The sequence below is a fragment of the Ascaphus truei genome, chromosome 13, assembly GCF_040206685.1.
Source record: "Ascaphus truei isolate aAscTru1 chromosome 13, aAscTru1.hap1, whole genome shotgun sequence".
NCBI lineage: Eukaryota > Metazoa > Chordata > Amphibia > Anura > Ascaphidae > Ascaphus > Ascaphus truei.
In genome coordinates, this window is record NC_134495.1 from 21,423,960 (window position 1) to 21,438,578 (window position 14,619).

Genomic DNA, 14,619 nt, shown 5'->3' on the forward strand with positions numbered 1-14,619 from the left:
CTGGTTCACCTATAGACAACATACCATATATACACACAAACCAAACACGTGTATGATATATTTGCATTTGTATTTGCACACATCTGCGCACACACACAAATATATCACACATTATATATTTAGATACATATTTACACAAATTATACTATATATATATATATATATATATATATATATATATATATATATATATATATATAATAATCAAAAAATAAATAGATGATACCGTTCTGTGGCTAACGAAATGCTTTTATTTGTGCGAGCTTTCGAGATACACTGATCTCTTCTTCCGGCGATGTTACAATGAATATATATATATAATACACAATTCCTGTGCTCCTCCCAAACTGACTTGCAATTTATTAGTGAAATTCTACCGTTTGATTGATCCAAACTTCTAATAACAAAGGAGGCATTTAGTTGCATTTTTTTTATTTTATGATCAAAAAATGATTGAAGCTGGCTAACCCCGTCAGGGTAAACTCCATTTAAGCAAGTACCTACACTTCATGTATAATGTTCCTTATTGTCGAGTGGACTAAACATCGTGAAATATGTGAAAGTGCCCGAAGGGTTAAATGAATGCACCATGTATGCGATTTGTGATTCAGCGCAATTAAAACTAGCAAAACAGATATATCATTCCCTTAGCATTATAAAGGAAAAATTGGGAGTGCACAAGTTCCTTAGTGAAAAGTAACAATTAATATATATAACAACAACTTTATTTCGTATATCGCTTTTCTTCCAATGGAAATAAAAGCGCGTCACAATTACAGTATAGCGCGCAGTACGCAGCACATAGGAATGTTACAGGCACAGGCCCTGCTCAGATGAGCTTACAATCTATGTTTTTGGTGCCTGCGGTACAGGGAGATAAAGTGACTTAATAATAGCATGTTCTTGTATAGCGCTGCTAGTTGTACTAAGCGCTTTACAGAGACATTTTGCAGGCATAGGTCCATGCCCCGTGGAGCTTACAATCTATGTGTTTGGTGCCTGAGACACAGGGAGATAAAGTGACTTGCCCAAGGTCACAAGGAGCCGACCCCGGGAATTGAACCAGGTCCCCCTGTCATTGTTTATCTATCGCAGACAGTGTGTAGAAGTGTTTTGTACCCATTAGACAATTGGCAAGGAGTGATATATATAAACATATAGAAATCAAATATATAGAAATCAAAAATGAATAGACGATACCGTTCTGTGGCTAACGAAATGCTGTTATTTGTGCGAGCTTTCGAGATACACTGATCTCTTCTTCCGGTGGTGTTACAATGGATAAAGCAAGAAAGGGTTATACAGCAGGGCCCTGCTTTTCGGCGATCCGCCGATATGGCGGCACAGAACGGGCGGTTGCGCCCGGCGCGCATGCGCAGACCGCAGTTTGCGCGCGCCTACTGTAGTTTGCGCGCGCATACCATAGGTCGCGCATGCGCAGAACGGCAAAAATGCCGATTTGCGAATGCTGAAACAACTGAAAATCGCCGGATTCGCTTTCCGGCGATTTTCACTACACGGCGGGCCCCTGGAACGGAACCCGCCGTATACCCGGGGCCCTCCTGTACCTATACTGCCCAACAGGCAAAAAGCTCCTTTGAAGAATTTAGAAGATAATCTCTTCCATTGACTTGTGATGTGATGAGGGAACTCTTAAATAAACAGGGAGAGCGGGCAAGTTTGAAGTGGCTATAACACCCCAAAGCCCAGCAGTCCTCTTGGGTTCCACATGCTATGTGTGGCAATGGTGAATTATAGGATACTGAGTTAAAAGGACTTAAAAGCAAAGTCTGCTAAGTCCCCAGACAGATCAACTCTGCAGAAGCCTTAGCAGCGGGAGACCGCGAAAGGCAAGGCACTTTCTGTGCCAAAATTCAACTTCCCCCATCCAGATGGGCTCTCCTCATCAGCGCTCATTATTTAATTAGAAATCCTAATTAAAAAAACAGCTGATGAACGCCGGTGGGAGGAGGAGGAGGAGGGGGAGGAAATGGCGCGTTAACTCTTGCACCGCGGGAGGGGGGCTCTAACACAGTGCATTACAGAACCCACAGCAGGTGGAGCGCAGATCCACTTAACCCTTTCACCGCCAGAGGAGCCAGCGACGTGCCACGTGTCGCCGGGCCCCTCTGGTAGCGAATAAGGGTGAACGGCCCCCATTGAAGTGCCGTTTTCTCAACCCCCTTTCCCGTCAGAGAGAGGACACGCGCTTCAACTCGATCACCCGTCGCGCAGCGATGTCAGGCACCCCAGGCTTGACTGATGAAAAATAGGCTCTGTGACCCCTTCGGCCGGTGAGCCGCCCAGGCTAAAAAGCTGCGAGACTGACCCCAAGTGCAGGTGGCAGGTCTGCATCGTCGCGACTGCGCCTTATCCGAAGACTTGTGGCTGAAAACAGCACCAGATTTAACACCATTCCTATGGCACCCATTCACAGCCCCTCAACATTGTTAATGGGATCACCTTTCTTCCGGAAAAGGGTTGGCCCTATGCGGTTGAACTGGATCACCCTTTAACCCCCATCGGCCACCACCATACATTGCCGAGAAGATGGCCTTACGCAACTCTCCCATATAGCCAAAACGTGTCCTCCACAATTGGGATTGCCGACCCCCCTTATTCCAGAACAACATGTTGATTGGGTAGCCAGTAGTCGAGTGGGGCTAACACCCTCACTGCCAAATGGCACTGTATCGTGCGTGGTATACACCACTGGCTGTCATAAGGAACAGCCGAGGGTAAAGTAGGGTCTGCGAGATAAGGAAATGGCCAGACTAGGTGGGACAAGGTTGTTTTTGTTCATAGCCGCAGTGAAATGTGATGTGACCCTGTCTCTCTGGGCTGTGCCTGGCACATAGTTGAGCAATGACAGGAGCAGGTTTGATAGGATAAAGATAGTAGAACATTAACTAGCGCTGAACAGTAGTTCTCTCTCTCTGCTGACCCCTGTGCCTGACCTCTCCCCTCTCTCTCTGCTGACCCCTGTGCCTGACCTCTCCTCTCTCTCTCTTTCTCTCTCTCTGCTGACCCATGTGCCTGACCTCTCCCCTCTCTCTCTGCTGACCCCTGTGCCTGACCTCTTCCCTCTCTCTCTCCTCTCTCTCTCTGCTGACCCCTGTGCCTGACCTCTCCCCTCTCTCTCTCTCCTCTCTCTCTACTGACCCCTGTGCCTGACCTCTTCCCTCTCTCTCTCTGCTGACCCGTGCCTGACCTCTCCCCTCTCTCTCCCCTCTCTCTCTGCTGACCCGTGCCTGACCTCTCCCCTCTCTCTCTCTTCTGACCCCTGTGCCTGAACTCTCCTCTCTCTCTCTCCTGACCCCTGTGCCTGACCTCTCCTCTCTCTCTTTCTCTCTCTCTCTGCTGACCCCTGTGCCTGACCTCTCCCCTCTCTCTCCTGACCCCTGTGCCTGACCTCTCCTTTCTCTCTCTCTTTCTCTCTGCTGACCCCTGTGCCTGACCTATCCCCTCTCCCTCTTCTCTCTCTCTGTTGACCCCTGTGCCTGACCTCTCCCCCCTCTCTCTCTCTCTCTCTCTCTCTGCTGACCCCTGTGCCTGACCTCTCCCCTCTCTCTCTCCTGACCCCTGTGCCTGACCTCTTCCTTCTCTCTCTGCTGACCCGTGCCTGACCTCTCCCCTCTCTCTCTCCTCTCTCTCTGCTGACCCCTGTGTCTGACCTCTCTCCTCTCTCTCTCTCTGCTGACCCCCATGCCTGACCTCTCCTCTCTCTCCTCTCTCTCTCTGCTGACCCCTGTGCCTGACCTCTCCTTTCTCTCTCTGCTGACCCCTGTGTCTGACCTCTCCCCTCTCTCTCTGCTGACCCCTGTGCCTGACCTCTCTCCTCTCTCTCTGCTGACCCCTGTGCCTGACCTCTCCTCTCTCTCTCTGCTGACCCCTGTGCCTGACCTCTCCCCCCTCTCTCTCTGCTGACCCCTGTGTCTGACCTCTCCCCCCTCTCTCTCTGCTGACCCCTGTGCCTGACCTCTCCTCTCTCTCTCCTGACCCCTGTGCCTGACCTCTCTCCTCTCTCTCTCTGCTGACCCCTGTGCCTGACCTCTTCCCTCTCTCTCTCCTCTCTCTCTCTCTCTCTGCTGACTCCTGTACCTGACCTCTCCTCTCCTCTCTCTCTTTGCTGACCCCTGTGCCTGACCTCTCCCCTCTCTCTCTGCTGACCCGTGTCTGACCTCCCCTCTCTCTCTGCTGACCCCTGTGCCTGACCTCCCCTCTCTCTCCGCTGACTCCTGTGCCTGACCTCTCCCCTCTCTCTCTGCTGATCCCTGTGCCTGACCTCTCCCCCCTCTCTCTCTCTCCTCCTGTGCCTGACCTCTCCCCTCTCTCTCCCCCAAGGTCTGGCACCAGTGACCCTTACTGCATAGTCAAGGTGGATAATGAAGTGGTCGCACGGTGAGTACTGTTACACAGCTGTCCCTCACAGGCAGTGTGGGGGTTTACAGCTACCTCTGCGTATAATATTAACCCCTTTAGCACTGAAGGGATTGAGGCCTGGTCATTGCCGGTGCAGTGCCACCCAGGAAGCAAAATGACCGTGACCAGTTTCACCCCTGCAGTGCCGAGACAGGTGAGTTGTAGTGCGTGTTTTACAAATCCCCTGCTCGGCCTGTTGCCCGGGAGGGGGCGTGCATAGGTCTTCTTACACCATCTTCACTAAAGTGGAATTAGGCAGATTCAGATTAACCCCTACCTCTGGTAGGTGGTGGTGTAAGGGAGGGGGGACTTAGTGGTGTAAGGGAGTGGGATAGGTGGTGGTGTAAGGGAGGGGAGGGGAGAGGTGGGGGTGTGAGGGAGGGGAGGTGGGGGTGTGAGGGAGGGGAGGGGAGAGGTGGTGGTGTGTGGGAGGGGAGAGGTGGTGGTGTAAGGTAGGGGGAGAAGTGGTGGTGTAAGGGAGTGGGGAGATTTGGTGGTGTAAGGGAGTGGGGAGAGGTGGAGATGTAAGGGAGTGGGGAGAGGTGGTGGTGTAAGGGAGTGGGGAGATTTGGTGGTGTAAGGGAGTGGGGAGAGGTGGAGATGTAAGGGAGTGGGGAGAGGTGATGGTGTAAGGGAGTGGGGAGAGGTGGTAGTGTTGGGGGGGGGAGAGGTGGTAGTGTTGGGGAGGGGGAGAGGTGGTGTAAGGGAGTGGGGAGAGGTGGTAGTGTTGGGGAGGGGAAAGGTGGTGTAAGGGAGGGGGAGAGGTGGTGTTGGGGAGGGGGAGAGGTGGTGTTGGGGAGGGGGAGAGGTGGTGTTGGGGAGGGGGAGAGGTGGTGTAAGGGAGGGAGGGAAAGGTAGTGGTGTAATGAGTGGAAAGGTGGTGGTGGGTGGTGGGTAGTGGGATGTGGGGAGTTGGTGGTGTGTGGGAATGAGGCAGGGGGAGAGGTGGTGGGGAGAGGTGGTGGTGTAAGGGAGTGGGGAGAGGTGGTGGGGAGAGGTGGTGGTGTAAGGGAGTGGGGTAAGGGAGTGGGGAGAGGTGGTGGTGTAAGGGAGTGGGGAGAGGTGGTGTAAGGGAGGGAGAGAGAGGTAGTGGTATAAAAAAAAAGCATGTTCTTGTATAGCGCTGCTAGTTTTACGTAGCACTTTACAGAGACATTTTGCAGGCAGAGGTCCCTGCCCCGTGGAGCTTACAATCTATTTTTTGGTGCCTGAGGCGCAGGGAGATAAAGTGACTTGCCCAAGGTCACAAGGAGCCGACACCGGGAATCCCCTGCTTCAAACTCACTGCAAGTCAGTTTCTTTACTCAGTGAGCCACTGCTTCTCCCCTCTAAGAGGAGAGGAGGTGGTGGGTGGTGAGTAGTGGGATGTGGGGAAGGTTGGTGGTGTGAGGGAATGAGGCAGGTGGAGAGGTGGTGGTGTGAGGGAGGGGATGGGGAGAGGTGATGGTGTGAGTGGGGAGAGAGAGAGGTGGTGGTTTGAGGGGAGGAGAGGTGGTGGGTAGTGGGAGAGTTGGTGGTGTGAGGGAGGGGGAGAAGTGGAGGTGTATTAGAGGGAGGACCGAGAGAAATACATAGGGTGAGGGAGGGGATGAGATGGGGCAGAAAAGGGGGGCGTGTGAGGATGGAGAGGATGAGAGGGAGGAAGAAGAGGATGCGATCGGGGCAGGAGAGGTAGGAGTGTGAGGAGGGAGAAGATGAGTGGAGTATGAGGAGGGGGAGAATGAAAAGGGGGAGAGAAATAGAGGTGGCAGTTTGAGAAGTGGGGGTGAGCGAGGTGTGAGAAGGGGGGCAGAAATAGTGGGGGGTGAGAGCAGGGAGGTGTATGAGGAGGGGGAGTCTCGCAAGGCCGTCGACCATGAGGGGGTGCCCCGGTAAGCTGTCAATGGCCCGGCCTACTCTAGTAGATCTTTTGTGGTTATCGTTTATTTATACGAATATATATTTAAGTGGAAACATATTCTGGAGCGCTGTACAATGGTGGGGGGTGGGGACAGGAGGTGCATAAACAGGATGACCTCCAAAACGAGAACATATTAACCGAAACCGATACAAACGCATCTGAGTGCCCTGCTCGTGAGAGGTTACAATCTAGAGGGAATATCTTAATTACAAGGTGCACAGCTATCTCTCACGCACAGTATATTTCATTATAAGATGCACGGCTATCTCTCACTTTGGTCCTCTCTTGTGTCCTGAAATATACAAGGACTCTTTTCCGATATGATGCGCAGCTATCTCTCCCCCACCCCCCTCGCCTGTGTCACAGTGTCAGAGGGCTGCATGGAAGTGTTTATCCTCTGTGTATTTGGGGGAGGGGGGAGGTGAGGGATGGTGTGGTTACCCACCCCCCTCCTCTGAGGTGTGAGCTTCTGAGCATCCCTTCATCCCGTTTCCATGGAGACAACAGATGGATTTATAGCACTTCTTGGGCCTGTTACCGAGCATTATAGTGAAACCTCATTTTGCCCACGGGACTCATTGCGCCCTTGAGGTGTCTGCATATTAAAAAGATAGAAGAGGGATGCTTAACCCCTTTACTGCCAGAACAGCTTGAAATGCATTGTGTTGCAGACTTCACTTGCAGTGGAGGGGTTAAAAGGGTACATACGATCTTTGTATGGCTGAGCATCTTCACGTGATTGCAATTCGAATGTATATGTGTGACTTTGTTTCCTCTCTCCATCCCTCTCTTTCGTGCTCTCTGTGTCTCTCTTCATCATTCTCTCTTTATCATTCTCTCTCTATCCCTCTTAATGTATTTCATTCTCTCTCTCGCTCTCTCTCTCTCGCTCTTTCTCTCTCCCTCTCTTACTCTCTCTCTCTTTATCTCTTTCTCATGTATTTCCACCTCTCTGCCTCACTATCTGTTTCCTCATTTCTCTTTCTCTCTTCATCACTCTTTCATTCTCTCTCTCTTTCTCTCACCTTCTTTACCTCTCTATCTCTCTCCTGTCGTTCCATCTCTCTCCCTCCCTCCCTGTATGTCTTTCCATCTCCCTATCTGTCTTTCATTTCTCTCTCCCATTTTCTCTCTCTCTCGCTCTCTCTCTCGCGCTCTCTCTCTTTCTCTCTCTCTCTTTCTCTCTCTTTCTTTCTCTCTCTCTATCTCTCTCTCTCTCTCTCTCTCTCACCTCTCTATCTCTTACCTCTCTATCTCTCTCCTGTCTTTCCATCTCTCTGCCTCCCTCCCTCCCTGAATGTCTTTCCATCTCCCTATCTGTCTTTCATTTCTCTCTCTCCCGTTTTCTGTTTCTCTCTCTCCTCCTGAATCTCTTTCTCCTTCTTCTTTTGCAGCACAGCCACCGTCTGGCGTGACCTGAACCCCTTTTGGGGTGAGGAGTTCACCCTTCACCTCCCCCTTGGTTTCCACACTCTCTCTTTCTATGTGATTGATGAGGACACGATAGGGTAAGGGACACCGCCATGCTGCAATGCATTCTGGGCCTTGTACCTCTGACTTACTTTTTAGCAGCTTTAACCTCTCCCCTGCAAAGTATAGCGTGTGCCCTTGCCACTACATTTGGGTATTGCTGTATATCTGTGTCACTGTGTGCTGCTGTCACTGACTGCGTACGTGTCAATGTGTCCCTTGGGTTTTGCGCCACTGTGTGTGTCATTGCTTGTCATTGTGTGATTGTATCACTGCGTCTGTATGTTATTGCATGTGTCACTGTGTGTGTATGACATTGAACATGTCAATGTGTTCGTGTCACTGCTTGCGTCACTCTCTCCTCACTCACCAGGTCCCCTTTTTGTCTCTTGCAGGCATGATGACGTCATTGGGAAGATTTCACTCAGCAAGGAATACATTGCATCACAGCCTCGCGGTAACCACACCCCTACAGTGCCCAACACCCTATATCAAAGGGTGTACACTCCCCTCCCTACACAGGATAATGCAGGACATATACAGTATACACATAATAACACTTCTTTATTCTATGTGCTGAATAATTCAGACCGCAATAATTTAACCCTTTCGCTCCCTGAGAAGTGGTTCATGTATCCCCATAAGTGGCTTGGCGGCTATAATATAACCCAATGGTAACCTAACTCCTGAGTGACTTCAATAACAGATGAGGATTTGCTGGTTAAAGTCGGCCAGACAGTTGCGTAGAAGGGTATGGCGTATACCCATTATTTGGGGGGATGTCTCCCAGTGGTGTACAGGGCAGTGTCTGACCGCAGTTTGTGTGTTCCAGGTATAGACAGCTGGATTAACTTGAGTCGTGTGGACCCCGATGAAGAAGTTCAGGGGGAGATTTACCTGGAGTTGCATATAATGCAGAACCAGCACAAAAGCACCCTGCACTGCCATGTGCTGGAGGCCAGGTATACACAGCTCTGCTAGCTCTCATCCCATGTGCCAGTGCTGCCCTCCTAAACGCCAGGGCTCCTCCAGTGCAACTTCTGCATGCCATGGTTTCATGCTCGTACCCGCGTTGCCTATGGATGCTAGAGCTTCTCTCAAGTACCTCAGGCACCAAAAACATAGATTGTAAGCTCCACGGGGCAGGGACTGTGTCTGCAAAATGTCTCTGTAAAGCGCTACATCAAACTAGCAGCGCTATACAAGAACATGCTATTATTATTATAAGTGCCATTACTGCCCTTCTAAATGCCAGGGAACCTTACTAGTACCTGTGTTGCCCCTAAATGCCAAGGCTACTTCCAAGTGTGATCGCTGTTCCCATATGCTGTGCTTCCACCCTCATGCCAGTGTTGCCCCTGAATGCCAGGGCTGCTTTTAGGTGCTAGCACTGCTTCCCTAAATGCAAGGCCTCCTCCCAAATACCAGGAATTTCTCCCAATTGTCATTGCTGCCCCCAATGGCCAGTGTTCTTGTTAGTTTTACAGAGTTACTGCCAAGTGTCACTGTTTACCCTAAGGGCCAGCTCTGCTCCTGTGTGTGTGTGTCACTGTGTACCAGTGCTTCACCCGGAGTACCACTGCCAAAGACCAGTTATACGCCCATGTGTCTTGCAAGTGGGAGACCCTGTGAATTTCCAAACTTTTCACAAGTTAGAGGTCCTCACATGAGGTTCCCCCAATGTTTTTATAACGAATGGATGTGATGGGGGATACATGACCTCAGATATAGACATTTACTGACAATTTGTCATCTCTGTGCGTGAAGGAGAAGGGATTGTGGTCTCCTAGCAACAGGTTTATGCGCCTAGCAACAAGATGGTCCATTGAAGTGGGGGAACAACGAGACGGGATTGTGATGGCGATGGGGGGGGGGACTTAACACTGTTAGCTAATTGGGGGAATTAAATGACAACTGTACATAAGAAATATATGGCCATATAACCCCGCTGGTTGGCCCAGGTTAATATCCGGTAACGGTACAGAGCTTGTCATTTGACACGCTTTGTCAGTATACAGATAAGTGAGCACTCTTCCAGAGAGCAACATCATAGTCTGCCATGAATCTCAAAGGGAATTGCCACCTATAATTGTCAGAATGAATAGATCATGCTGGTGGTGTGAAGTTGACACAGATCCTCAAAGCTGAGACAATGTTAGCTGCTGTGTCATGCCAGAGGAGCAGGCCCAGCAACAGCCGATCACAACTATTCGGTCTGGTTGGTTCTGTGCAGACCCAGTAAGCCTAGAGATCGCTATGTGTGCGTGAGAGGCCAAGATCATTATGACAATCACAGAAATTACGATAGGGGCTATAATTCTCAAGGCAAAAGAAAAACGCGTTTGGTACCTGTTACCTTTCAGAGAACGGATGTAGCAGATGGACTGGCTACAACTGGAGTGATGATAGGTGGGAGGAGAGAGGCCCTCCTCAACAGTCGAACACTTAACCTGGAAGCTCATGGCACCCTCCCTCCCTCCAAGAAAGAGACATGAGTGGGGCGCCTACACCATCCAGCCATGCGTTCTCAATTGTGGATGGCGCCAAAGCTAGGAATGACTCTGATGCCAGGAAACGTGAGATAGCAGAACGTCTGCAGGTGGAAGGAGAAACTGCAACAGCACCAACTGGAAGAAGACAGACCGTGAGAACTGGAGAGGAAGCCTGTGTAAAGGGAATGTAGTTAGAGCACCGAGGAGAAGCCAGAATGTTTTAAAGCTAGGAGCAAGAACTCTTGGCCAATACTGGGACTAGGAGAGCTTGAGGATTCTCCTCCAGACCCACTGCAGAGCACAAGGCCTGAATGTCAAAGCCATTTTCAGAACGGACTAGCGATGAAATTCGGGTGAGGGATTTTCATGAAAGAAGAAAGATAGACATCAAGTGGAACTCATAACTCTGTGAGATAATTTTATATCAAGTATGGCCTAAAATGGGAGGATACAATATAATGTTGCACCAGAACAATCTGCTGCCCTTGAGGGGTTTAAGTTCCTGAATAAAAGATGCCAGTGTTTAGCTCGGGGCTTCATCAGGCACGTGCCGGGAGCTGAGCCACCAGGACGTTGCTGGACCGCTTGGGATGAGCGATGTGATCCTACAGTGTACATCCCACATAGTCGCTACAGTGTCACAACTATCGATCTATACACACTGTAAATGTAATGATCTTTGTGGATTTGTAAACCATTTCAACGAGGGACTAACTTTTTAATAATAATAATAACAAGCAATAGCTATCTTGTGTCAAGTTTGCAGCTTCCTCTGGGTTGTATTACATGACAATGCTAAAATAATCCTCTCTAAATCCCCTTATTAATAACACTGTTCAATATAAGGAACCATCTATAAATTATACAGTACTATCTTGGCAATTAGCAATATCTTGATTAATTCACGGCCAATACATCACTTCTGCTGCTTTTTTTTTTTTTTTTTTGCTCTTCTCTGCTCCTAAATTACCTTTATGGACTTTTTGCACCATTTCTTTACAAAGATTCACTGGTATAACAATTGTACTGCCCTTCTATTACTAAAAGTTAATGTATGCAGTTCCAGTTGTCTCTTACACTTGTAGAGCTATTTCTTTTTTTCATCATTCCACCCTTTCATTCTGTCAGCTGCAAAGATCCTCAGTAGATCATCCGTCTCATTTGATTCTTTGCAGTTGGTGGTTAGCAACAGGTATTGACTTCAAAATCGGATCAACATAAACCTGCATCTCTGTTCCTGAAGTCTTCTCATTGTGCTCTGGACAGTGCACCTTCTGTAAACATGAATTCTTCTACATCCTCTATGGCAGTCATTAATGGAATTGTATTTTCCGCCCAGTGCAGTTCTATTAGAACCCTCGAACTCCATGTTCCTCCTTGCCGGTTTGTATATGCCACCGCTGTAACATTGTCAGATATAATGTTTGAACAGGGAATGCTTCAGGGGGGTCTAAAGACATGCAATGGCATAAAATACAGCTCTAACCTCCATTACATTGACTGGAAGACTTAAAAAATATATAAACTGTCCGGAAACCTACCAACGTCCTTCCTTCAGCTCAAGTAGGACAAGAATAACTGACCTGGGATAGGTTACGCCCCCATATATAGCGGTCACAAGAAGTACTTGTCCTACCTCAGCTGGAAGCAGGAGTTACCCATCAATGACTGGCATAGAGGAATTGAAAAAACTGAAATATCGGAAAGTACATTTGCTCTTTTCCCAGACATATAAATTGCAACTAAATCATACTTCTGCAATTTTATCATCATTTTTTGAATCCTCAGTCATTTAATAGGTGACCAAAAAAAGGCTATCTGGGGCTCATGATCTGTTTGTATTTCCGATGCCTGGCCATGAATATATTCTTCAAATCGTTTGCATACAATATTCCTAAAAGCTCCTTCTCAATTTGTGCGTACCAGGTTTTTTCGCAATAGTCAATGATCTAGAGGCATAATCCGGCCAAGAATCATTGTACTTCTGGAGAATTACCGCACCAAACCCAGATGGTGATGCATCTGCCGAAATGTTAGTACAGTAGGCCTTTCTGGTGCATAAAACTTTGCTGTCTCCTGCACCAATTGTAGTTTCAAAACACCCCACGATTCCTCTGGCTCTGGACCCCAGAAACATTCATTTTGTAGTTACCAGGAGTGTCTGTAGCGGTGCTGTCTTTTCAAGGAAGTTCATCAGGCCCAGCAACAACTGAACATCCCTCTTTGACTGCGGATGAAGCATCGTATCTGTGGCTGAAACTTTTGACAGGTGTTATACTTTCATTTGAAGCGATGCCCACAATAAACGTCAATTCTTTAACCCGGAAACTGCATTTCTACTTTTTTTTTTCATTTCGTGCTTGCAGCTCCTGTTGCTTCTGAAACCTTTTCCAAGCCAAAAATGATGCTCTGCTTCAGTCGAAGCCGAAATAACCATCATCGGTGGAGGTGTTAACACCCTCAATATGTTCATAAATCGTAGGTACAGGCATACCCCGCATTAACGTACGCAATGGGACCGGAGCATGTATGTAAAGCGAAAATGTAATTAAAGTGAAGCACTACCTTTTTCCACTTATCGATGCATGTACTGTACTGCAATCGTCCTATACGTGCATAACTGATGTAAATAACACATTTGTAACAGGCTCTATAGTCTCCCCGCTTGCACACAGCTTCGGTACAGGTAGGGAGCCGGTATTGCTGTTCATGAAGTGCTGACAGGCGCATGCGTGAGCTGCCGTTTGCCTATTGGGCGGTATGTCCTTACTCGTGAGTGTAGTTAAAGTGAGTGTCCTTAAACCGGGGTATGCCTGTATAGTTTTGTGATATACCTCTAGTGCTGAAGCTATGCCAAAAGTTAACCGTAAGAATCGGTCCCTTCCTAACGTGATATTAAATGTACATCGTTCTGCACTTTCTTCTGTTGGCTTCGTCTGCCGCAATCCAGAAGAAGCATCTAATTGACTGAAAAACGATGCGTTTGAAAACTGAGCCATGATCTTATCTCTGGTCGGCAATTTGAAGTGTTCCCCTTTTTATCTCTAGGAATATGCATAATTGACCATTGCTTGTTCAACTAGAACTAGAGATCTCACCCAGTCCGCTGATCCCTCAATTTCTTGTATAACTTGTAATGCTTCCATCCTCGTCAACTCTGCCCTAACCACTTCATTGCCCTATATTCAGGGTACACCATGGAGGGCTGCACCCTGGGGACCCTAATGAGCACATGGAGTTTTGCTAATTTTCTAGGGGGGGGGGCGTTCAAAATCACGCTGCAAAGGAATGGGTGGGTGGGGGGATGGGGCTTCCCCTTCTGTTTACATCAGCAGGAAGGAATCGTGTGATCGTTAGTACCGGAGTATCTGTGATATTCCAGGACCTTCTGGGACTGAAGGTGTTATGTTTAATGGGAAGAGCAAAGGGCACATTTCGACATGGATGCACGACGGGCACGACCGGTCCGTTTGTCTGGATTGTATGTGTACCCGTCAGGCATCCAAGCGCAGCAACGAGGCGTGGGATTGCAAAACGAGTGTCTCATAGCTGGGCTCAGGGCAATCTGGCATAGAGAGGACCTGCTTTGCCAAATTGGGTTTCTGACAGGCAGCCAGGCCTGCATATCCGGAACGGTTTGTTTTATTATCTGAGGTTAGATCTGTTTCATGGAGAAGTTACTCTCTTCGCACATTTTCATGGATGCCAGAAATGATTCGATCTCTGATTGCAGACCAAAGGCACATGCAGGTGCAGCGGCCGCTATTCGAACATTTCACGGAGCCGTTTTTGTGTGCGCTGCTGTATTCCACGCGGCCAATCGCCCCAGGCACATGTGTTTATCGCGGTTGCTTTGTTTGAATTTCATGGATTCTGTATCGTATCCGTGGCAGAAAAGAATGAATTGTAATGAGGAGAGGGAGTGGCTCAGTGAGTAAAGACACTGACTGGCACTGAGTTTGAGCAGGGGAGCCTGGTTCAATTCTGGGTGTCGACTCCTTGTGACCTTGGGCAAGTCACTTTATCTCCCTGTGCCTCAGGCACCAACATCATAGATTGTAAGCTCTGCGGGGCAGGGACTTGTGCCTGCAAAATGTCTCTGTAAAGCGCTACATAAAACTAGCAGCGCTATACAAGAACATGTTATTATTATTATAATAATGTGTACAGTACTGTGCTACTGTGTCAATTTCAGGTGTTTAAAAACCAGAACACTAAAATGCCATTTTCTGCACTCGCGTCTTAAGGCGGGAACGTTGGAAGAAATCCCGCGCCGTGACATGGGTATTCCGAGGTATACACCGCGTGAAATGTCCTAATAACGGCCGCTGCATC

At 48.6% G+C, this 14,619-nt stretch overlaps 1 protein-coding gene across 4 annotated transcripts in view; it reads left to right on the forward strand.

Moving 5' to 3' along the window:
- Positions 1 to 14,619, forward strand: part of RASAL1 (RAS protein activator like 1) — a 35,312-nt gene that overhangs the window by 2,360 nt on the left and 18,333 nt on the right. For 3 of the 4 annotated variants that reach the window (XM_075568843.1, XM_075568842.1, XM_075568844.1), the window contains exons 2-5: positions 4,345 to 4,401; positions 7,717 to 7,830; positions 8,188 to 8,249; positions 8,625 to 8,754. In XM_075568843.1, the coding sequence (XP_075424958.1) occupies positions 4,345 to 4,401; positions 7,717 to 7,830; positions 8,188 to 8,249; positions 8,625 to 8,754 (363 nt within the window). Of the gene's footprint in view, positions 1 to 4,344; positions 4,402 to 7,716; positions 7,831 to 8,187; positions 8,250 to 8,624; positions 8,755 to 14,619 lie in introns of those variants that run through there. The other variant, XM_075568845.1, reaches the window with a different exon arrangement.